General features: G+C 52.5%; 1 protein-coding gene across 1 annotated transcript in view; it reads left to right on the top strand.

The window, feature by feature from the left end:
- SCARA5 (scavenger receptor class A member 5) overlaps positions 1 to 25051 on the top strand; it is a 105423-nt gene that overhangs the window by 78288 nt on the left and 2084 nt on the right. The window contains exon 8 of the mRNA XM_081269815.1: positions 16337 to 16531. Within this exon, the coding sequence (XP_081125941.1) occupies positions 16337 to 16531 (195 nt within the window). The remainder of the gene's footprint in view (positions 1 to 16336; positions 16532 to 25051) is intronic.

Raw genomic sequence — 25051 nt, 5'->3', positions numbered from 1 at the left:
AAGCAGGCGACAGGAAGCCAACCTCGGGGCAGCGAGCTTCCTTTATTCTGCAGTGAAGTCAGCCCATCGGTCCGGGAGGCTCATTTTCTGGGAATGAAGATGGACCCTTGGGTTACAGGAGTTTACCATGAGGGTGAATTAATCACTGGAGACTGTGGACATGCCGTTTGGGCAGTCAGGGACCTGGTTGTGCATGTTGAAGTTTTAACTCAGGAAGGCAGTTGTAGAAAGTTTGAAACTCCTTGTCGCTGGGAAAAGTTCACACCTTGGTACTCCCTGCTTATCTTCTTCCTCTGGGACCCACTGTGACCTAGAGCTCCACCATTTGCTTTTCTCCCTGCAGGACTCTTCTACAATGGGAAAGGGTGAAAGTCCAGGGCCCAGGGTTTTGGTACTGGTCTCCTCCCTGCAGGACCCATTGTGGTTGGGAAGGGGTGAGTGTTTGCTTTTGGTGGAGATGCTGGGATGAACCTGGGAAGGGATGGAGTTTGCTTTTCCCCTCAGGGCCCATCATTACTGGGAAAGGATGTTCTGGGAGAGGTTGAAAGTTTGGCTGATTTCCCTCCCTCCCCCGAGTCACACTGTCCCTCTGTTTTTCCTGGGGAGCGTTCTTGCGGGGACATTATTTTCCATAACCCTTCACTAGGTGCCCATGGAAGGGCCCCAGATGGAGGGGAACGTTGCAGTGGTAGGTTCAGGGCTGAGGCCTGTGCCTGTCCCCTGACCTGTGCCTTCCCACGGCCTCCACTTCCTACCCTGCCGCCGGCCACGCCAAAGCCAAGCTATATTCAGACTCCTGCTGACTCCAAGGCACTCGGGTCCTGTCCCAGAGGTGTTAACTATATCCCTGAGAGCCGGGCTCCGAGGAGAAGCCCGAGGCTCATCTTTCAGAGAAGTGCGGAAATTCTGACAAACCCGGTGCCCACTTCTGAGACTCGCTTAGTCATTCCCTGGGCCCTGGGCAGCCCCGTGATAGAGCCTACAGGGGGGGAAGGATGCTGTCTGCAGCAGACAGGCACCTCCTCCAAGAGCCAGTGCTGTCCAGGAGCCGCTGTCCAGGCTGCCTGGACACCCAGCCTTTGCCCAGGGATGGGGAACCTTCAGCAATGCCTCCGCTGATACTTTTAGCGCAAAAACCTCAAGCTCCAGCAGGTGGGGATGTGACTGTACTAAAGGTCCAGAAACAGGATGGACACCCCCAGGTGGGCTGTGGTCCATGGGCGTGTTTGTTTGAGGAGGACATTACAGAGAAAACCTCTAGGGACCTGTGTTTTGAGTCAATACTGTAGTATTTTTTTCAGAACAAATGTCTTGCCATTGTTTACCCGTGTTTTGATCTGGAGTCATGGGATTTTAGGGTTTGGATGAGCTTCAGATCAGTTCTTCTCCCTCCAACAGCCCCGCCCTCCAGTTCACTGAACAGAGACCAAGAACAGAGAGGTGGAGGGACCCAAGGTCACCCTACCAAATCAGGCCTAGAGTCCAGATTCTTGAGGTTGCTTGATGAGAAGCAAAATGATTTGGGTTATTTTGTTGTTGTGCTCTGGGTTTTTGTTTGTTTGTTTGTTTTCAGGCAAAGGCGACATATCAGTCATTACGTTAAATGCTGGGCTGTTGGAAGTTTGGCCAGGAAAAAAATAAAAGTTCCACATTCGCATCTCAAGAGAGAAGGACATTTGTTTTATCCTAGTATACGGTCTGTTTGAAGGAAAAATAAACAGTGTTTTCATAGTGAGGGAGTAGGTAAAGGATTCAATTTTGTTTAAGTCTCATGGCATGAATTTAAAGCAGGATATAAGTTCAGATTGTTTAAAAAACTTTTCTCCATTTGGTTTCACATGGAAAAAAATATGCAGCATGACACGGGGTGAATTCTAAGCCAGTGTTTGTTGATAGTTATCATTGGAAGCTCAGAAAACCTTAAAAATGTTAAACACTTTGTGTATATTTTCCATATTTAAGGAAATTTGGAGGCAGGATCCCAGTAGACAAGCAGCATACAACATAATTTAAAATAAATGATCAGGGGAGAGCTTTCTACACAATTTTTCTGTCTCTGTTTTAGAGTAAAGGAGACAAAGAGAATCCTTGGAGTCTGGGAACTCCCTTCCTCCCATCCCTGTGCCCTGGGGAGTCCTTCAGGATGATGTCCCACCTACAGTTGGCCTTGTCTCAAGCCTGGAGAGACAGAGCTATTGCATCTTTTATGGACAAATAATCTTTCTTTATTAACCACACATACAATCTTAATTTCTTAAATACCATGGAAATCCAAGCAGCAATGTGATTTAAGAGTAAATCAGGCTGTTGAGAAAAATGAACTGTAGCTGGGTGCTGTGGCTCATGCCTGTAATCCCAGGGACTCAGGAGACTGAGGCAGGAGAATCACAGGTTCAAGGCCAGCATCCGCAATTTAACAAGGCCCTGAGCAACTTAGTAAGACCTTGTCTCAAAAAGGTGAAGGGGGCTGGGGATGTGGCTCAGTGGTTAAGTGCCTCTGGGTTCAATGTGGTACCAATAAAAACGAAAGGAAAAAAGAAAAATGAACCACCCTCCTACTACTCATATGCGTTTGTACCTGGTAGGGTGAGAAGTAGTTCCTGCACCTTAGGCCACTTAGCTCTCAGGGATATAATACTCGGGAGGTATGTTATGCCCATCAAAGGAAACAGAAGCTGGGGGTAGAGAGGAAAAAGGACTTGCTGGTGGTCCCCGGAGTTCAAGGGACAGCCAGGACACCAATCTGGTGTGTCTGGCCTGGAATCCACTGTTGCTCCTCTGCTACCCCTCTTTACTCACCTTTTATTCAGCCAGGGGTCCTCAGGGCCACACTGTCCTGAGTGGATTAGGATGAAGTGCTAATTTCCTCTTGGCAATTCTCTTACTTGACTTTCCAGGCCACCTTTTCTGGGTTGAGTTTTCCCTTATCCACTCAGTCTTGGCCGCCCTGCCCGGCTGTTGTAGCTCTGAGCTGGCCCAAGCCGACTCCTACAGAGTGGGCTCTGCCTCTCCCAGCAAAGGCTTCCCACCCTGTGAGCCTTCCAGGTGCTTCCTGGTGACGCTGAGGCACCTGCCCACAGCTGGCAGTGTTTGCTGGTGCCTTTGTTCAGTTTTTGCATTCATCCATCCCTCCATTCATTCATTCATCCTCCTGGTCCTTATAGTTTCTGGCAATTGCTCAGCAAATGCAAACACAAAACTATACATGGAAATGTGAAAGGGTTTTTCAAATGACTCCTTCCCCAAGCTTGTGTCTGTCCAGTAACCAAAATGCCAGGGGACACAAAATTCTCTCAGGAAAATTGTCCTGAGGCAAAACCTGAAGCAGAACGGGAGACGCCGAGAGAAGAAGAAGCCCCAGGAAGTGGTCAATGTGGGGTTGAGATGAAGCCGAGCAGGGCCAGCTCCAGGGAGAGCAGGGCCAGAGCTGGCTGTGGAAAGGAGCAGAGTGGAGAGATGGATGCCCAGGAAGCAGGGCCTGGCCTCCCAAACTTCTGTCATAAGGAAGATGGACGTGTGGACGAAGGCAAACACCTGGGGAAGAGAGCCTTGGTTTATTCATTTCCTGGTGAACTTTTGTGGGCAGGGGCTATATACCAGGGCCTCGCTAAGGGCGGGTGACTCAGTGTAGCCCTGACACAGGCTCCATGCAAATGCAGTGCAGTGTGGGGAGGGCGATGGTGGAGGAAGCGAATCAGGGAGGGGTCCTTGGCTCAAGTCCAGAGGAGAACGTTGGTGTCCAACAGGTGACTGTGGAAGGTGAAGGAGTCCTAGGTGCAGAGAAGGTACAGGAAACAGATGTGTCCTCTGAGAAGCCTGCGTGCTTTGGCGTGGCAAGGGTTTGGAATGTAAGAACAAGACCTGGGGCGAGGGGCGCATGGGGAGCCCTGTGGGCCTGCCAGTGGTCAGCGGGTTGGGCATGGCCTTGGCCTTCAGCCCTGGGAGGCCACCAGCAGGCTGGGCACGGGGAGATGGCTGTGAGGAGCTAACAGGCACCTCGCCATCCTGGTGGCCTTCCACACCCACCAAAGCCTGGCATGGTAGGCAGGCCCTTCCTCCCATGGACAGTCCCCACTCCAGTCCAGCCCCTTCTCCACCTTCAGCAAGGCCTGTTGGTCAGAACTGAATTTCTAGAAAACGAGACCCAACTCTATGGGCTCTGCAGGAGCAGCTTGCCCTGTAGAGTAGCTCAGAGGAAGAATGCCCAAGCCCCTTCACATGGTGCCGCCTGTGCTTCTCCCCACCACCCACTCCCTGGGATTCAGCTCAGGTCCACTCTCTCTACCCGGAGGTAGCACGGACCCCATGGGTTGGACGCTCACTCCCACAGGGCAGCCCCTATTTGCAAGTCCGAGCCTCCAGAACCCTTGACCAGCCAGCTGTAAATTAGGGGTTCCCAATTATTTGCTAGAATGGCTCCCAGAAGTCGGGGAAAGAGCCAGGGTTACCAGGTTCTCATAAAGGTTACAACTCAGGAAGAGCCGGAGGGACGCATTGTGTGGGATGTGGTGTGGTGGGCCACTACCCCCCAGCAGTTCCACGTGTTGGGCAACCTGGAAGCTCTTATAACCCCGTCTGTTGGCTTTTATGGAGACTTCATTATGTAGACATGACTGATTACATCACCGGCCCTTCTGCCCTTCCTGGAGGCTAGGGCACAGGGCAGGGCAGAGGAGTGGCTGAAAGTCCCAACCTCTGATTGGTTGGTTCCACTGACAAACAGCACCCCCACATCCTCAGGAGCTTTCCAAAGTCACCTCATTACCACCATAGGTGTGGCTGAAGGGGGCTTGTCATGAGTAACAGGGACACTCCAGTGCTGTCTCAGAAGCCAGGGACAAAAGACAAACACAATCCACGACGTTTCTGTCTCACCATGAGGTAGTCTCGAGAGCTTTAGGAGCATTTCCTATGACCACACTATCACGGTAGCAAGCTGAGCTCCAAGACCTTTTCTGACCCACGGGTGGGTGGCCCTGAGGCCAGTCCCTTGACCTCCCTGACCACAATTTCTTTTTTGTTTTTTTCTTTTTCCTCTTGTTCTGTGCAGCTATGGGCCTGGCCTTGCAGATGTTCTGGATTGCCAAGATTCTCTCTTAAGCCTTCCCAAAACTAATCCAGTGCCTCTTCCTGAAAGCTTCTAGTCACCCCCTTCCAGGAGAGCTTTCAGACTGCCGGGTGCAGAAAATAGTTCAATCCCGATCAATCCGCGGTGTTCTTTGATTTGGTAGCTTCTCATAAACTCAAGCATTAAAGGGGCCAGGTGGACAAATGAGGGAGTGTGGGGGAAGCTTCCTGAGAGGCAGAAATTGCTGAGCTGGTCAAATTACATTCCTTTTTTTTTTTTTTTTCCTTCCCATAATAGGGGTTGAACTCTCACATTCTTGGCAAGTGCTCTACCCCTGAGCTACATCCCAGTCCTCCATTCATCTCTTCTAAATGGTATTTTCAGCATCCCTGGCCAGAGGGAGAGAGACCAGGGCTGGGGCCGGTGTCCAGGGAAAGAACCAACCAGGAGAAATGAAGCCCATGCTTGGGAACAGAATGGTGTTAAGAGGTCATTAACCCGCTTGCTAGTGTTTGTCTTCTAAATATATGCTAAGTGAAAACAGGAACCAGGGGCCAAGGTCTGAGAAAGATTGCTAGTTGGAAAATAAATAAATAAACAAGCCAGTGTTTGGAACTTATGTTCCCAGTGAGCTGCCAGGTGGGGATGGGGACTTGGGAGGGTTTGCATGGTGACTTTCGCTTGCTGCTGACTGCTCCAGCCTGTTCTTTCTACGGGGTAAGCGAGACCACCTGGCCGCATGCTCCTCTCTGCTCTGCGCCCCTTCCTTCCACTGGGGCCCTGCAGGCGGCTCCCCGGGGACTGGCCTGCCCGCTTCCTGGGAAACAGGGGATGGTTTCTGGGACTTACCTGTCAGAAAACTCTTTAGCAATACAAACCTCAGGCTGAAGGTGAGCACAGAATTTTCTCTAAAAACACTGCCTTGAGACCACCAAAGAACTGAACTTTGGGTCTTTGATGTGGGTTTTATACCAAGACGGTTTTAAGTTGAGATGAAGTTGAGACCTACATTAAAACTAGCCGTGGTTGGGCTGTTTGTTTGGAAAGCATTTCAAGCAAACTTGGGAGTTATTCTTAGTGTTCGTGACCTTGAGCTTTCTCCCATGGTGTTAGGAGGTAACACCATGAGCTGCAGATGAAGCCGAGGTGGCTGCCGCTGCCTCACCTTCACAGACTCATGTCCCCTCCTGTCCTTTGATGCAGAACACACCTTTAGAGGGTATTTGGGACCAGCGTGAGTGGACTTACCTACCTCAGGGTTGGATTTCAGCCTGTTTTCTTCAGGGAACTGTTTGTAGAATTTACATGGAAGAAAGAGAAATGAGAGACCAGGAAGCCAGGGCCTCCCGGGGAGGTCTCCCAGGGCTGTGGCAGGAGTGGTGGGAGGGATTCGCGGCTTCCTCGCTGACTCAGGAGCTGGGAGGGTCACTCGCCGCAGCGCCCCAAACCGCCACAAGCCTCCCTCAGGATTGCACTGAGCTCAACACCACCAAGACCCGACCACCCCAGTCACTGGGCTCACGTGTATTTCAGAACAACTCTGCGTCTTGTGTCGTGTCTCCTGTGGCAGAGCAGGAAGCCACTGAGAGGTTAATCCCGGCCCAGGGTCACGGAGTTGGAAAGTTCCCAGCCTGGCTCTCTCTGCCCCTGAAGCTTTGCAGTAAGGGCTGGGGAGCATCCTAACAGGGGACACAGTTCTGGAGCCCGGAGTAGTAGAAGTGGGGGCGTCAGTGGGAGCCAAAGCCAGGAGAGGCCACTTGGCTGGGGCATGGGCCTGGAGGTTGGGGCAATGTGTCCATAAAGTCTTCACCAAGAAGCGGGGAGGCCTTGTGCATAGCAGCTAGGACGGCTTCAGGCCAGCCGAAGTGAGCGGGGCAGCCCTCTTTTCCTGGCACCCCGGGGCGTCTTTCCAGTCCAAAATGCCCATTGACTCTCTGGCCCCTTGCTGCCCTTTCGGAGGCTCCAGAAAGAGGAGGGCTCACCAGTCTGCTCAGGGCACTGCGGAGAATTCCTACATTCCAGCTCCAAGCAGGGCGTCTGGGCCTTGCTGTTGCTCTCCCCTGCTCAGGGTGTGCTCCCAGTCCTGGGCTGGCAGGATGGCTCCTCATCAGTACTTGACGTGACACATTTTGAACACCTGCTAGGGACAGCAACATGGGTGAGCCACTCTCCCAGTTTCCAGAGAGCACGCAGAGTTGGGAGACAGGACGAGTCCACCACGAGGCCCGTGGAGATGTTTCTCCAGCTCCTACCCAGCTAGGTCCCGAGCACTCCATGTGGCTGCGACAGAGACCCAGCACAATGGAGAGCCAGGTGTGGTCACTTTATCATGTGACTTGAAGAAAGTCACTCTCTCTCTGAGCCTCAGCTTCCTCTCCTGTAAAATGGGACCGTAGAAGAAGGCTGCACAGATCAATTGAGGTGTCGAATAAAAACACTCTGAAGGGTCACCCGGTCCCACATTAAGTTCAGAGCAGATTACCTGGAAGAAACGGCATTTTCTAAAGCACACCCACAGGCCGGGCCACAGTGGGAAAGCCATGCCCCCCAGGAGAGCAGAGAGGACGAGCCGTGCCTCCTTTTGCTTTGCAGATGGCTCCTGTCCTCCCATATGGATCACATTTCCTGTGGAGAAATGTCACCCCAGCCTGGGAGGTGGGGCTGCAGGCCCCTGCTGCAGGCCACGGGGGCATGGGGAGTTCTTCCCTCACCAGAGAAGGAAAGTTCAACTTCCTTAGTGGCAGATGGTCCAAATTACCCCTGGGGCCCTGCTCTGCAGCTGCAGAAATGCAGAGCCTCTTTTCCCAGCCCCATGTTTATTTCTGTTCTCCACAAACTCCCTTCTTTAGTCTTGTTTTGCTTTGGCAGGGGGACTGCAGGGCAGGAAAAACAAACGGCCTCACTAGGCCCGACCAGCTCCGCTTTCCCTCCTCTCCTCCCTTAGACCCACGGGTCCCTGGGCTCCAGGGCCCTTCTGATGGCAGCCAGGCAGGTTCAGGCTCCTTAGTGACCCTTCCGTCTTCGAGCCCCACAGGGCAGGGTCCATGATATTCCTATAGGCAGGACACCCAGAGGGGGTGATGCCTCCATGCCTTATAAGACTTATAAGACCTGACAACTGGAGAGTCACGTAGCTCCAGCTTAACCCGGGATCCATCCTCTCCGACGGGGCCCTTGCTGTGCGCACAATATCCCAAACTGTTCAAAGCCATCCCTTGCACCTCCCAGGTGATTCCTATATGCAGTCAGGACTGAGAACCGTAGCTTCAAGTCTAAGACTCGTTCCCTTAGGCCCAAAGACAAGAAATACAGCGGACCCCACAGGGCTGTTGAGAGACAGATGGAAAGTGCTTTGCATTTGTGGAGGGCTCTCTCGATATTTGCCTTACGTGTTTATCCTGAGAGTCGGCCTCTGCTCTTCAGTCTGACTCTACTCTGTAGTAGCTCTGTGGCCCTGGGCAAATCACTTGACTCTTCTGGGCCTATTTCCTCTTCTGTTAAAGCAGAGCTTTAATAAGGCACTAATTGTGGCACTGTTGAGAAGACTAGTTAGAAAATGCTTGTGTGCAGTTCCTTCACCCTTCAAGCTTGACTTGCAACCTCTCCTGAGAGTGCCTACCACCTGCTTTACTGTAGTTGGGCTTGGGGGTGACTCTGAGCCAGGTGTGGACAAGTTCTGTGGACAGTGTGGAGTTCTAAGGCCACCCCGGCCAGGTCTGAGAGATGTAGCCCTAGATCTGCTGAGGGGCTGCGCCGTGAGGCGCTCATTCAGTTGTACTGAAGGAGAAAGATAGTTTACATCTTGCTCTGCAATCACAGCTGTAAAACCCAAAGCACAGAGTGTAAATAAGGTGAGAAATAATTGGATAAAAAACACCAGACACATCCAGAGATGCCAGTGCCCAGAAAATGAAACCAAATGCTCGATTTAAATGAAATAAATCCCCAGAGATACTGCGGGTTCCCTTCCATTCCCAGGGGCAGGATGAGCAGCTGTCCGCAGTGGTACAGAGAGGAGAGGTTCCTGTGTTGGAAGTGGGGCGGGGCCAAGGTCAGTCCCCAAGGCCACTTCACTCTGGCACGCAGGGTCTTAGAGCCGGGGATCTGGAGTGAGACCCAGCCTCCTTTGTCTGGACCCCCGTTTTTCCTACCTGCGTATTTCACAAAGCAGCGAGAGCAAGGAAACGTTTGCTTGGGCGGAGAGTCTGCACACGTTAGGAGATTTATAAGGTTTGCGCTGGGAGCCCAAGAGTGGCCTGGGCCTTGTGTGGAATTCCTGGGCCATTCCAGAGCTGCTTTGCTTAACGAATCACATCCAGTTTGCATTAGTGTGCAGAAAGTTGCTGACAGCAGGAGCCAGGCTTCTGCCGGATGTCCTTGTCCCCCTTTCCCAAGTACGCTAAGGAGCCAGGAACTGGTGCCCTGGGGAGAAGAGAGGAAGTGAGGAGACTAATCCAATCCAATCGGAGGAGTGAGCCCCCTTGTTCCTATTCCTAACACAGCACAGTTGCTCTGCAAAGAGCTTGTGGAGGATCTGATCCCTGTCCCTCCTGGGGCGCTGGGTCCAGGCTGTCCTGGGCAGCACAGGGAGACGGTTCAGAGCTGCTGGACGGACAGCTGGAGGCAGATGGGAGCTCACGGTGATGGAGCCCACCATGTGCAGATGCCGCGCGCCGTGCTCCTGCCACTGCTGCTCCATGCACTCTGAGAGGTTCGGTGTTGAGAGACGGCTTTGGGCAAGGCAGAGCTGGCATTCCAGCCCCCTCCTGAGTTCAGAGCAGCCTCCTTCCCCCTGCCCAGGTTTTCCCCCCGCTCAGGAATCTCCGCCACCCTGTCTGACTCCATGAAAACGCACTGACACCCGGGGCCCACAGAGGCAGGCTGCCAGTCAGCCCTGAGATGGGCGTGTGGCATACACGGGTGCTCTTGGTGGGCTTTTGGGATTCATCCTACAGATGGGCCTTGTTGAGCCTGGAGTGAGACGGTCATGCAGAGTCCAAGGCCATTCTGGAGTTCATCACCATGGGGGATCAGCTTGGCACTCTAGAGTCTCATCTCAGGCTAGCCTGCTGACTCCACATCCCTGCCCATCAGCACTTAATTGCAGTGGGAAAGAATCTAGTGTGAACTGCACTCTACTCAGTTTACACAGAAGTGTTGATTTTGAAAGGGGAAATGACAAACCGGCGGGGGGTGGGGGGGAATCGGCAGAGTGGGGAAGTGAAGAGTTACAAAGAGCAGGAAGGGGATTGTCCCATGGGAAACCACCTGGTTTGGTTACTGGAGCTTCCCAAGGGGTAGTTCCTGCCCTCCCTGGAGCCTGGGGCCAGGGGCCCTGGACTCAGGCGCTGGCTGGAGCCAACAGTACCTCTTGGGGCAGCCTTGACTTCTCCCAGGTGGGCACTTTGAGTAGGGCTGGGTGATTCTAGGATGAGTCTTGAGCTGTTGGAAAGGTCAGTGTCTCACTCAAGTCTTTATAGACCCAGGTTGAGGCCCAGATGAGAGGAGGACATGGAACTGGCTGGATTGGAGCCAAGGAGAGAACTTTTGCCGTCGATCCCTCGAAACACGGAAGGTGTTTGGCAGTGAAGGATTGAGGATGAGATGGCATCTCCATGTCTCTGAGACTCCAGAGAACATGGTGGACTAGCCCTGCCCCTCTCCCTCCCTGGGCTTTCTGCTCTCCCCTCCATCCCATGCTGCATTGTCTCACACATGAGCTTTTGGGGGATGCCTCACATACAAACCTTAATAGATCTTGATTAAGATGTCTTTACAAATAGGTGCTTTGAGCAAACGTATCTTCGCCCTTTTGGTTCTTACCCTGAATTTATCTGTCTTCTTCCTGTTATAGGAGGAATAGTTTATAGGGCTGAGATCAGGAAGGGGTCCTGAAATAGCCATCATGTCAGACCTTCCAGCACCACTGACACAGGCTATTGATGAACCAATTTGCTCTGGGCTAAGTATTTTCTTAAACTCCTGACCCGCTGCTCATGTCTAACTGCTACCTCACCCAGAGGCATTCGGAAGGGTGTTCCAAAGGAGCCGCTAACAGAGGCCAGCATCCATCCACCCAGCCGCCCTCGTCCCACCGCATCAGACCAACTAAACATCATGTCAAGTGCTAAGGGCTGTGGGCAAGTAAGACATGCCCTCCCTCCCAAGGGAAGAGGAGCTGTGGGCATGGACCCCTCCCAGAGCTTCCCTGGGCCTCCCTCCAGCAGGACTCTCTCCACTCTTGACCTCTTGGGTAAGCCACACACCCACTTCCCTTGGCATGATGGCATCAGGCCCAGAGTGGCTGAGCTGCTGCTCATGTCCAACTGCTACCTCAGGAGCAGGGTCTAGGAAGGGAGAGATCTGGCCTCTCAGTAAGAGCCGGTCACTGCCTTTCTCTCAGACTCAGTTTCCTTATCTCTAAATGAGAGGTTTGGCCTGGAAGCCCTTGAACTCTCTGCCAGCTTTGGCATTTTGTGGTCATCTCTTTCATATGACTCCAGGGCAAAAACAATACTGACTTGTCGTCACATCCTTAGCACCCAGTGCAACCCTGGGATATGATAGGGATTGCATAAGTGCATCTGCATGGGTAAATACAGGAGCAATGGGAAAAAAAACACCTACACTGATAAAAGGTAGGTTAAAGAGTTAGTATAGACAAGGCAGCATTAGCACTCAATCTGTGTATAGAAATAGGATCACCCTGGACTTTCCGCACAAGCCAAGCCTGCTTTATCCTTCCCCTGCCTGGAATGTGTTCATATTAAAGTGCAACCTCAGAGATAGCCATGTTTCATATCCTCCTGTGAGACATGGGAGAGGCCCATGAATTTTTATGAATTTTGCATGGAAGCATTACTGCTCCAAGGTTGAAAAACATTTCTTTTCATGTAACTTCTTAATCAAAATTGTAAATCAAATCAAAGTCATGAATCTCAGTCAAAGTCGGGAAGCAAATGAGTGTCCCCTGCTTAGAGAGCTCAGGAGGAATGGACGACTATGGGAGAGAAGTAAGGGTGTAGAAGGAGAACTGGCCCAGGAGCTAAGTGCCAAGTTCAGGCCCCAGCTCTTCTACGCACTGCAGGATGACCTTGGGTGAGGCACGTCACCTCTCGGCCCCCTTATATGTCACAGGAAGACTTTGGACTATGTCATCTCCAAGCCTCTGCCAGCTGGCAAGTTCTATGCTTCTTGGTCATTTGTAATGATTGGAAAAGCCCAAAGATTGTGTCATAATTAACTAAAATAGCTCCACACACTCAGCAATGGACATCTGTAGCCTGCAACTAAGCTGATGCAAGTAGTTACCAGAGAGAACTCAGAAAAGGCAAAGCTTCCTAGTCCAGACCCTCCTGGTTCCTCTCCTTGACCTGCCTCCATTGACCCTCCTCACCCTCTTTACTGGAGAACCAGGTCAGGAAGTGGGAGACCTGGGCTCTGTGGCAGGAAGGTGGATGAGGGCCGTGGGGCTGGCCTGGGAGAAGCCTGGGTAACAGCAAGGTTCCTCAGCAGGCGGGGGGACAGGAGGCCCGTTTTATGGGCTGGGAGAGAGCCTCAAGCAGAGGCTAGAACCACCGACACCCCAGAAAACATGTGGGGCGGGGGTGATGATTGCTTTGAGCCTGCCCCCTGTCCTGGAGTCCCCTCATCAGACCAAGCAGTGATGATTCTGGACTGAGCCTGGAACCGAGAGCACTTTTCTCTGACTGCTCTGTATAAAAGGGGAGATTCTCTGCCCCAGGGTGTTGGTGGGGACCATGGGCCACCAGGACAGGAGGTACAAGAAGAAGAGAGACCCAGTCCTGTGGACATCTGGGTGTCTCTGCCAAGGATGGGGATGGGGGCAGGATGGATATTACAAGGACAAACTCTTCTCTAGACTTGTGAGCTGAGTTTCCGCACAAGCCAAGCCTACTTTAACAGTCAAGTTGGAACCACCCTCATTGTCCTCCATGTTTTGGGTAAGGAATAGCTATTCACATTTCCTCATAGCTTGGGTTTTCCAGCCAAGAGATGGAATGCTGATGATATCACTCCTGCACAGAGCTGGGCAGGGACGAGCCTTGTGGTCAATCTGTCTTCCCTACTTGCAAGTGGCAGACACATGGACAGGTGGACCCCAGTCTGGGGTAAGGACCCAGAGTAAGAGGAATTGTGTTATATTCTGATTTGGATTCACGACCCTCGCCCATGAATCCAAATTAGATACCCACATGGAATGGAGGAGCGGTGCTTTCCTTGGGGTTGCTGATTCTCATTTTGCTCAGGAAGGATTTTCCAGGGCTCACCAAGGTGGGATGCAAAGGAGGCAGGGGGCCTCTCCGTCAGTGAAGGGCAGGTATTAAGGGAAGTGAATGCCATCTCCGGCCCAGGACTCCCGTTGCTCATCATGGTCGCTCTAGCCCTTTGCCCTCTCACTGGACCATACCTTCCTGAGAAGTGCCTGAGTTTCACATAGTGGGAATCCCTGCCTTCCATTCTTACCCGCTGTCTTGAGCAAAAAGAGGCATCTCCCTGACCCCAAGTAGCCCACATGCTCAGGGACCGGGGTGGGGCATCTGAGGTGAGGAAGAAGCTCCCTGGACTAACAAGTGTCCTGGGAAGGTCACAACCAGGCTGAGGCCGCCTCTCAGGCGCCATGTCTGAGTAAGTGGGAGTTGACGCATCAACTGTGGGGTGGAGCATTTCCGGGCAGTGTTTGGTTGCCCAGTGGGAAAACTTTGCCCTGGGGCAGAAACTGCTGGGAAAAAGCCAAATGGAAACCCTCTGCCCACAGAAACCCAAACCTCTCAGCAAGTCACGACATGCTTCTCAGGCTAGTGCTGGGGTCGCTACTGGAGTGTGTTTGGTGACTCCCCAAGTGCCCTGCTGGACGTGGCCTTGCTGCTGGCCTAGAAAAAGTGCCATTCACCTGCAGGATGCCTCCCTATACCTCTTGTTCAAGGACCAGCCCCTTGGATTGCCACGTCCTTAAATTGGGGCAGTCGGTATTATAAACAAATCAAACCTCAGCCTGCAGTTTCCCAGGGAGGTAGTGACAGAGCTGAGATTCTGTTAGGGGAAGAAAGGACACAGAAAAATATACCCTAGGACCATATTCTGTAAGATAAAGCCAGAGCAACATCACATCCAGGGGAGGTGACACCCTTCTGGGGCATGCAGCATTTGTTGACCCAATGGGCTGGGGGTAGTTCACCATGGGAGCAGCCTGGAGTCTGGGGACCCGGAGACAAGTGATGAGGATCCAGCTCCAAGGCTTGATGAAGCGACACTGGGGTCTGGGTGGAGTGCTCTCTAGTTTACCCCCGACTCCAGGCACTGTCTCAGTCCCTGAGGTCAAGTGGCACTAGTTGGAAGAGAGTGGCCCACTAGGGGGTCATAACTTTAATTGGTGCATGAGGAACATGGGCCAGGGGCCAGGGACATCCTCGAATGTGACGCTGTGAGTTCCATAATTATGGTCACCACATGTTTCTAATTTTTTGAAATTGTCCTGTTTCCAAATATTCTTTTGCCACTTCCATATACATTGAAATCTCCAGGGAATTTCAATATTTTCATCATTCAAATGACATTTTCCTTCTCTTCCCATCTGTCACTACACGTGGACTCGGGATTCTGCCAGTCTCCCCCACTGGAGCACCAGCCCCACGAGGGTGGGCCCTTCCTCATGGTCGTACCCACTGCTTTCTATCAGACGCTTAGTCCCTTATTTGCCTACGAGAGTAAAGGAATGGAGTGAGATCAGGCTGGCCAGAGCAGAGAGGCTGTCAGGCACCTAAATGTCAGCCCCGCTACCTGTGTCACTTTTGGCCTCTTCCTGTTACTGTGACTCTGACTTGACACCCTGCATACCGCCTGCGCCAGAACCCACAGCATCCTCCTGCCAACCCCCACGCACACTGACCTCACCCTGAGGCTTCTGTGTCAACCTCCTGATGTGGCACAGTCCCCTGCCATGTGATGCACTGCTGACAGAGATGATTTCAGCCATCTATACAACACCCCTGTGAAGCAGGGGTTGTCCCCATCTCACAGTGGGGGAAATGCCCTCAGAGAGGCCAGAAGACTTCCGTAAGGTCACTAGAGTAGGAAAAAAGAAGAGGCCCCAGTGAGTCTGGCATCGTTCTGAGCTCTCCTTGCATATCACTAAATTTCACTGATTCTGTGACATACGTTTCGGAATCTCTGAAGTCGGGAAGCATCCAGCAATTGATGTCATTTGCCACCATAAAGAAGGTTCCCTTCTTAATGGTATTTAAAATAAGGGAGGTGCTTCATAACAAGGGGCGTCCAGGTTTGGTCGACCACTCACTGTCTCTCACAGAGCATCAGGGGCAGAGTCGGAATCCACACCCAGGCAGGTCTCCCTGGCTTCAAGACAGCCTTAACTGTCCCTTGGTTTTCTATGTTCCTCCTACACCCTCCTCCCTGACAAGTGTGGCTGCTGGTCACCAGGCTTCAAAAGATCAAGAGGAACCTAGCAGCCTCACTCCTTGGTATTTACCCAAATGAGTTCAGACTTCTCATTGACACCAAAACCTGCACATGGATGTTTACAGCAGCTTCATTCATTCAGAAAAACCGAGATGCCCTTTGGTGGGTGAATGGATAGACACACTGCAGCCTCTCCAAACAATGTTGACCATCCCTGGGGAGAATGGAACTAGCAAGCCGTGAAAAGACACGACGGAAAAGTGAACGAGTCTTGCTCAGGCAAAGAAGCCGGTCAGAAAAGGCCGCACGTGGCTTGATTCCAGTTGAATTGAGAACTATGGGGGCAACCACAGAAGCAGGGCAAAGCTCCGTGGCTGCTGGGTTGAGGGTTCTCAGGCAGTGGAGCTACAAAGTGTGACACAGTGATGGTGGGCACGTCTCATCATGCGTTTGTTCAAACCCACAGAATGTGCAAAATTAAGAATGAACCTAGGGGGAAGCTGTGGACTTCGGGTAATGACAAGGTGTCAATCAATGGAGGCTTGTCATTTGTAACAAATTCCCATTCTGCCGGAGGATGTTGATCTCTGTACCTTCCAGCCAATTGAGAACCTGAAAGTCTTAGAAACAACAACAAAAAAAAAAAAAAGAAAGAAAGAAAGAAAGAAAAGAAGGAAATTGGGGGTGAAGGAGGCTGACCGCGGGCAGCAGGGACACCCTGTTTCTGTGGCTGCAGCCCAGCCTGCTTTTCCCTCCCTCCTGGAGGGAGGAGAGTCAGGAGGTGCAGGTGGGGGTCCAGACCCAGGTGGTGACTCAGTCTTCCGGCAGGTGGTGCAGATGTCACAATGATCCGCCTGGTGAATGGCTCCGGTCTGCACGAGGGCCGCGTGGAGGTGTACCACGACCGGCGCTGGGGCACCGTGTGCGATGACGGCTGGGACAAGAAGGACGGGGACGTGGTGTGCCGCATGCTGGGCTTCCGTGGCGCCGAGGAGGTGTACCGGACAGCTCGCTTCGGGCAAGGTAAGTCCTGCAGAGGAAAAAGACTGGGGAGAGGGCCCGCTGATCCTAGTCCTGGTCTCCCCTCTCCTCTCTGAAGCCCCAGCTCCTCTGCTGCGATCCTGCCATCCCCCAGGCACGCAGCCAACACCCAGGCTTGTCTCCTCTCTCCCCTCCTGGCCCTTGTTCTCCGTCCTGTGTCTCAAGTGCATGACTAGTCCCTTCCCACTGGATAGCTCCTCGGATCTTTGCAGCTTGCTTTCTCACCCCTGCCACACCTTTGTGCAAACTTGACAACTATACAGCACTCAGTGATGGTGTTCCACACGTGTTACACATATTCACTCACTGAGTCCTTACCGCAGTATGAAGGAGATAGAGATTTCATCCCCCTTTCCAAAGAGGAAACTGAGGTTCAGACAGGGTGGGTAACTTGCCCAAGGTCCCACAGCTGGCAAGTGGCAGAACCTGTCATCAGACCCAGGTAGGGGTCTCAGGAGTCCATGTCCTACCCGCTCTGTCTCTGCCTCTCTGATCCTTTTCTTCTCCAGATGAACACCCCCAGATGTTCCATCTTGCCCTCATATGACAAGAAGATGTCCTCCTTGGCCATTCTGTGGCTTTCCTTTTGACTTGCCTGGGCACAACCCCCTTCCTACAGATGGGACAAGAGGCTTGGGGCAAAGGGCCAAGACTCTAACCCTTGGCAGCAGCCGGCTGTAACCATTCTTTCTTTTCCTGTTACAAGGCCCCAGCTCCGGTCTCCATTCACCCCCCATGTGTGTCTCTCAAACTCTGCCCTTTTCTGCCAGGACAGCTGTGGCAAATACCACAGACTGGGTGCCTTGAGCATCCGGAATTTATTTCCTCTCCATTCCAGAGGGGAAGTCCAAGATCACGGTGTTGGCCGGGGGTTCCTCTGGGGCCTCTCTCCCTGGCTGCAGATGGCATCTCCTCCTTGGGTCCTCAGGTGGTCTTCCTTCTTCGTGTGTGTCTAATCTCTCTGCTAAGGACACCAGTCCTACCAGGTTAGGGCCCAATATAATGACCTCATTTTACCTTAATTGTCTAAAGTCTTCTCCAAATACAGTCACCTTCTGAACTATGGAGAGTCAGGACTGTGTCCTGTGACTTCTGGAGGGAGACAAATCAGCCAAAAGCCCTCAGCATGCTTTCTACAGTCACCGTCTTAATCTCATTTGGGTTGCTATTGCAAAATATCAGAAGCTGGGTAGCTCATCAATAACTGGACCAGGTGGCGCATGCCTGTAATCTTAACACCTTGGGAGGCTGAGGCTGGAGGATTGCAAGTTCAAGGCCAGCCTGGGCAACTTAGCAAGACCCTGTCTCAAGTAAAAAGGAAAGAGCTGGGAATATAGCACAGTGGTAGAGCATCCTGGACTCAATCCTCAGTACCACACAAAACAGATAACAGCATTTTATTTCTCACAGTTCTGGAGTCTGCAAAGCCCAGGATCAAAGCACCAGTAGATCCACACTCAGGTGATGGGCCTCTTCCAGGCTCACAGAGAGCTCTGGCTGTGTCCCCAGAGATGGAAGGATCAAGGAAGCGCTCCAGAGTGTCTTTTTGAGGACACTAATCTTGTTCATGAGGGCTCCACCCACATGACCTAATCACCTCCCAAAGTCCTCATAATACCCTCACCTTGGGGCTTAGATTTTTTAATATGTGAATTTGGGTGAACATAGCATTCAGTCTGCTCTGACCACCATCCACACATGGACAACAAGGAGCACACTCCGCACCGGCCAATGTGGGCTGAATGACCATAGTACCCACCTCCACCCACACTCAAGCACACACATTCGCACTCACGTGCAAGACCTTGAATGTGAAGAAACCTGGTTGACTCAAAACCAATACCACGGTTCTGAGGAATCCTGCGCTCCCCACACCTGTTTAGTAGTGACCTGTCCCTTGGCTGTGTGGTCTTGGGCCTGCTGTTTCTGCACTCTGGGTCTTGTGTCCCCGTCTTTAAGTAAAGGGCTTGCAGGATCTGTGATTGCTGTCCAGTCTGGGCCCTGGGAGTTAGGACACTGCTGCTCTCCTTTCAGGAACATCAGCACTGTGCCGAGGGGTGGGATTTGGCCTGGTCCTCCCACACTCAGGAGCTAGGTCTCTCTGCAGGTCTGTGGACGGCAGCAGCCCACCATGGCAGCTCTTTGTTAGTGGACTAGAGCTGGGCCTGTGTGCTGTCTTGCCCCAGGCAGCAGCTGCTGGCACCACCCCAACCTTGTGCTAAATGGCTACAGGGACTCTGTTCAGCATGAGGGGAAAGGGTGGTATGTCCTCTCTCGATGGGGAATAGTCAGGTCATGTGCAGACTGGCCCTGGAAACCTCTATCCTCAACCCCAGGATGCAGTTCCTGCTTGGAAGCTCATCTTTGGGTGCCCTTTGCATCTGCTGAAACTGGGGGTGCCTGCTGAGACAGCTGGCAGGAAACACCTGGAATCCTGTCACAGCATCTCCCCGAAGAAGAAGAGGGAGTCCTTGCTCTTCGGTTTCAGGCTCCATCCAGCGAGGATAGGAAGCGAAACCATAGACTCTTTTCAAGGAGTCCAAACAGACACTTTGAAGGCCGTGGCAGTCTTGGCCTTGAACCAGCAATCCTCCAAGTGAAGGTCGCCCAACCCCAGCACATGGCTCCCAGGCTGGACCAGCCATCCTGTAGACTGCGGCCTCCTTTTCCTGGATTTTTGTATGACATAACCCGGAGGAGGAAGCCCTAAACTCCCACTCCATCCCTCAAAGCAGTGTGAGGACTCAGGTCTGTGGAGCCTCAGCTCTGGACCACTGCTCCCCGCCCGTCCACTCACCTGTCTCACATGCTACTCAGGCCCTGGGAAAATAGGTGGCCAGTGTCACTAAAGGGCACACGGAGGGAAATAGAAGCCTGGGAAGGGAAGAACTCGAGGGGACAGCCACAGCTGAGGCCCAGCCAGGGGCCCTTTCTGCCAACCCAGGCTGCGCTCCCACGCCTCTCCCCATTCCCACAGGAAGGTTCAGGACACTTTCGTGGGACAGGTGCTAGGTGCAGGCAGGGCACAGAGCCAAAGGAGCCTTGCCCTGACCACACATGTCCAGCTGGGGGGGATTCTAAGCATGATAAGGGCTCTGGCGCCACAGAGTGCTGGGCAGAAGGGAGGGGAGGCCCCCTCTCCTGGCAGTGGGTGGGGCTGGTAAGGTCCCTGGCCCCAGCCTCCTACCCACCTGACCCCTGCCTCTCAGTCCTGGTTCGCCCACTCATCAGCTTTCCTCCATCGTCTGTGTCTCCGCGTCTTCAGGGTGCACGTCCTCTGACAGCCACACACAGGCCCATCCCTCCTCCCTCAGCCTCCCAGAAAGCTCTTGCGCTGTTCCAGGGCCCTCTTGTACCCCTTTCCTCTTTAAAACTTCTTATCCATCAGCCCCCCTCCTCCGCCTCTGTGATCCTTGAATTCTGCACGCTGTCTCTGGAGGCCATTGCCATACCCGGGGACTCATCATCAACCCAGATCTCTCTCTGAGTCCAAGAGCGTTCTGTTGAGCTCCAGACTGGAATGTCCAGTTACCTCCCAGATGCCCACAGGTACCTCAAAGGACCTGCCCAAACTCCCAGCTCTTCCCTCTTGCCAGATCCTAACTCCTCTGGTGGGGCCCCAGCACTGCCCTCCCAGTCAAGCCCATCCAAGCCAGAACCCTGGGGCGCTTCTCCCTGTCTCCTACTCAGTCCCCGAGTCCCTCTGTCTCTACCAGTGTCCACCGCTCTGGCCCCTCTTGAATCCATCCTCACTGTCTTCACCTTAAGACCTCAGGCAGGGTAGAACGGTGATTAGGAGCTCCGACTCTGGGGTCAAACCCCCAAGTTGGAATCCTGTCTCTGCCACCTTCTAGGTGGTGACCTTGAGCAGATTCTTAAGCTCTAGGTTTCAGTTCTCCTTTTTAAGTGAGATAGCAAATGTTAAAGGAGATCGCGTGCCACCAAGCTGTTAGAACATGGCCCAGGTCTCTCTGCTGTGCGTTGGGGGCAGGGGGCTGTCAGTCAGCAGGGCTTTGGTAGCAGTTCCAACCCTGCACATGCCACCTGCAGCTGGCCCTGGTGCCTTCCTCCTCGTGGCTGCCTGGGACCATTCTAAAACGAGCACCTACGCAGCCCGGCTCCTTCCTGGGTCCTTGGCGGGCCTTTATCTTGGGATCACTTTGGTTTTCTTCACTTAGCACCCAAAGCCTTCCTCATCTGCCTGCTGCCCACGCTGTCCTCCCCTGGCGGTGTCTGCTTTCTCAGAGGACACCGGTGCTGTTTCCTGTCGCCTTGTCTCCTCACTTGCGATTCTCTGCGAGGCCTTTCCCTCCTTCCTCTGCCAGGGAGTTCCTGCTCCGCATGAAAGTCAGCTCAGTTACTGCCCCTTGAAAAAAGCTTCTCTGGCTCCTTCCATCTCTCACCTCAAGATGAAGACGCACCTGCTCCATGCTCCGGTGGCAATCTGGGGCACATCTCTGTCATGGCCTCTCACACTGGCCTGGCCTTGGAGAGACGCGAACATCTTGGGGGCTTTGCCTTTACAGTTCAAAACCCAGAATTGGGACATATTAGGAACTGGATGAATATAGGAGGGAAGAAAGGAGAGAAGCGGGGGAGAGGGAGAGATGGATGGAAGGAAGGCAGTGAGGGAGGGAAGGAGGAAGGGAGGGAGGAGAAAGGGAGAGAGGAGTCCAGTGCCTGCCTAACCTGAGCCCACCCCAGTGTAATTGGCAACATCTCCAATCCCTGACAGTCCTCCCTGTGGTCCGACACCATTACTTTTTTTTTTTTTTCCCAGAGAGAGCTTAGTAATCAAATTATCTGTTTCCATGGAGAAAAGCAAGGAGAGACCCAAATCAGAGAGAGTTGAAGCTGTTTTACTTTTTAAATTTGCCCAGGAGGCACTGGAGAGGGAGAGGTGTGGCTGGAGCAGGTTGGGGAGGTGGAAGGGCTGGGATGAGCACAGCTGGAAGGATCCCAGAACAGGGAGCATCGCCCCGAGACAGGTGCAGAGAGGGGACTGGGATGGGCACAGTCAGACAGCTTCCCAGGTGGCAGCAGGCGGATGGACTCGGGAGTGTTCACTTCTAATTATATCGTTATTACCATTTTGACCTTTTTTTTTCCTAAAATAAGGTGCAAGTACTGGGACATTGCTTAGTGAAAGAATCAGCCTACATTTTCTGCATAGAGTTGGACAGTAAATATTTTAAGCTTTGTGGGCTGGATGACCTCTGTCACAACTACACAGAGAAGTGAGGCACGATAAGTAACCAAATGGACCAGGCCATGTTCCAATAAATCTTTATTTACAAAAATAGGCATTGGGCCACATTTGCCCTGTGGTTTGCCGCCCCTGGCTAGGTGTTGTGGGTTATGGACTGTGATTCTGTAATAAGAAGCAAGTCCTGGACCCGTTAAGTGTCAGAGGCCAGCCGAGTCATGTCCCTTAATAATTAGAGAAACACTAACAAGTCACTTCATCTTCTGGGCCTCAGTTTTCCTCGCACTTAAATATCTGTCAAATAGCTGAGAGGCTCAGATGGAAGCCTGTAGGATTCAGTGTAACCTAATCCCACTATTCATGTTACTTTAAATAAATATATAGAAGCTCCCATGTGAGCTGCACACGACAGATTTTTTGCTTTGCCTTTTGTTGTTTAGCGATGTATTCCAAACACCTACAATAGGGCTGAGTATAGAGCGGGACCTCCAACATTTGTTCAATGAATGGTCACTTTCAAACCTGGCGCTGTGCACATCAGGCCACCTGGGCTCTTTGCCTGGCCCCCCTCACAGTGGAAGAGTGCCTTGTTGCTTTCTTCTCTTATCTGTAAAATGGGAAGCATGGTGCCTGCCCTACTAACCCTAGAGGACTTTATCATGTCACTATAGAACTGGGCCCTGTAGAGTACAGACCTGACCCAGCAGAGATCCTCAGACTGGACTGTGCACATGAACCCTGCCCCCCGCCAGGGGTTTCCCCCAACAAACTCACTGCCCTGGTTTTGGGACGGCACCTTGAGCACTCACATGTCACTTCTAAAGCTAAGGTAGGGATTGGCAGCTGGAACCCCCAGAGTACTCATTTCTGTGACATAGCACGAGAGGTCAAGATGCTTTGTCACTTCCTTCCCCCTTCAATGAGGTCCCGCATTGTTGTCAAAACCAAAGATGTTCCAGGCTGCTCGCTTAATGACCCTATTCCCATTTTATGGCCTTTCCATGTCTGGATGTTGGCCAGGGCTCCCTGGCTGAACACCAACTAAGGATTGGAGTTTTGAGACCCTGTACGCACATTCGGGCCGGGTACCCTTGGGCCTGCTCTTTGTTAGTCTCCTTTATTTGCTTCTTTATTTGCTTTGGGTGTGACTAATCCCAGAGAGCTCTCGGGTCTGTGGCCTTTTGCTGGGTAGTTTGTAAACTGATGTGTTTTCCCGGAGATGTTTAATCTGCGAGCTGTTGCTGTGCTTGAAGGGCCTATTGTGCAAGAGCCACAGCTCAGCAGGCAGAGGAGACCCTGGGGGAGGCATGGGGTCCAAGGAGCCGGCCAGTAGGCCTCTCCTTCCTGATCTGCCACAGACGCCCTGCAGGGCCATCCCCATAATGGCAGATGGTGACAAGCTCTACATAACCAGAATATGTCCACACCACTTCGTTCATGTGGTAGATTCGGTCAGCAGTGTGGGTTTAGATGTTCCCTTGACATTCTTTGTAAGGGGATTTCACTGAGCAGCTCAGTGACAGAGTTTTGTCATTCATTTTGATAGTTGACTATTTCACTAAAGAGGAGAGGGATTTCCTGACCGCTGAGATGAACCGCTGAGATGACTCATGAGGGTGGCATAACAGGACCAACCCAAGCTACCTTTCTCTTATGGTGCCACTGGGATTTGAACCTGGGGATGCTCTACCACTGAGCTCCATCCCCAGCCCTTTTTTTAAATTTTGAGACGGGGTCTTGCTAAGTTACTTGACCTTGAGATCCTCCAGCCTCAGCATCTGGAGTGGTTGCCACTGCACCCGGTCCTGAATTGCCTTTACTACAGGTTTTCTTAGATTCCACAGCCCTTTTCAACACAGGAACTACAACCTCATTGACTCGCTCAGAGTGACCCCACCAGTAGCATTATTAGGACCTGTTTTATGACTCTTAACCCGGTTGTCATAGACCCAACAAGTGAGGGTGTTGGGGTGACCCACAGTGCTGGCTTGGCTTCAACTCGCCAGGTTTTAGCTCTGGAAGTCCCACATCCTGGGAAGCCCCTTCTATTTGGAAACCAACCTGGTCACTCCACATGGTACTGAGACTTGAATTGAGGCGTGTCCCACGTCAGAGCCCGACTTCTGCCTCTGCCCGTGCTTCTCAGTGCACACACAGCTCCTTGGTTCACACGTAGACCCTGGCTCAGTAGGGCCTGGCCACCACTGAGGGGCTCCACTTCTAATAAGCTCCCAAGTCCAGGACCCCACTCTGAGTGACAAGGCTACTGCTTCCCTAGGAGCCCTGGAGCTCAGTCCCACCATCTGGGCCAGACATAGCCATCAGCCCAGAGAGCCCAGAAGTTCCCGTCTGTTTGTCAGTGGTGGCACAGGGTGACTACTGTGCAGCTTACTCCATTCTTCCCTCCACAAGCCCTGACCTGGCCAGCACTGCCATTCACTCATGGAGACTCACTTGGCTTCCCTAGTTTAGCCCCTTTAAGTTCATTGAGGTCCCACGGTGCCAAGTCTGCTATTCTGTGCCCCGACGCAATCCTGGGAGAGCTCATTAAGGCACCAGGCCCTCCACACTTGGGCACCTTCAGACTAGCAGGGTGACAGGGCTGGCTGGAGATTGCCTCACCAACCTTGGATTTGGAGACCTCACCTGATTACTTATGGTTTAAGGATGCTCTTGAATATCCTCCAATGTATATCTGGCTTCCAGAATCATTGTTTTGGGCTCACAGAATGGGACCATCTGCCTTAATGCTCACAGGTTGGAAGTGATGTTGGTATTGACAAACTTGGCTCTGGGGCAATCCAGGGTCTGGCTGATACTGTCCCCTGATTAGACCCTGCCTCACTATCAACAAAGGCTTCCTGTTACCATATCTCCCAAGCTCTGCAGTGTGTCTTACAAAGCGTGATCCTGGAGGCAGCAAGACGTGAATTTGAGGTTACACTGCCACTTATAAGCTGGGTGACTGAGTGACCTTGCACCAATTTTTCTCTGAGCTCAGTTTCCCTGCCTATAAAATGGGTGTTTGTTAATACCTACCTCAAAGCACCGTGGTGAGGACAGAGGAAACTAATATGTATAAGATGCCTGACACATAGGAGATACGAATGTTGTCACCTCAATTATTATTATTCTCCTCCCAAGAAACTGAGCCTAGAAATAAGCATGAGTTTTTGGTGGGGTGGAAAGGGCAGAAGGAAGCCCCAGATCTGAGAAGTGCCTACAGGGCCGTCAGGGACAGACTGTCAGGGGCAGGCAGGACCATGCCCCGTCTCCTCCCGTTTCCTGCACCCCTG

Source organism: Spermophilus citellus (genome assembly GCF_964194105.1).
Source record: "Spermophilus citellus genome assembly, chromosome: 16".
Taxonomy (NCBI): Eukaryota; Metazoa; Chordata; class Mammalia; order Rodentia; family Sciuridae; genus Spermophilus; species Spermophilus citellus.
The sequence above is the reverse complement of the archived record's forward strand: the minus strand, read 5'-3'. Positions and strand labels throughout refer to the sequence as shown.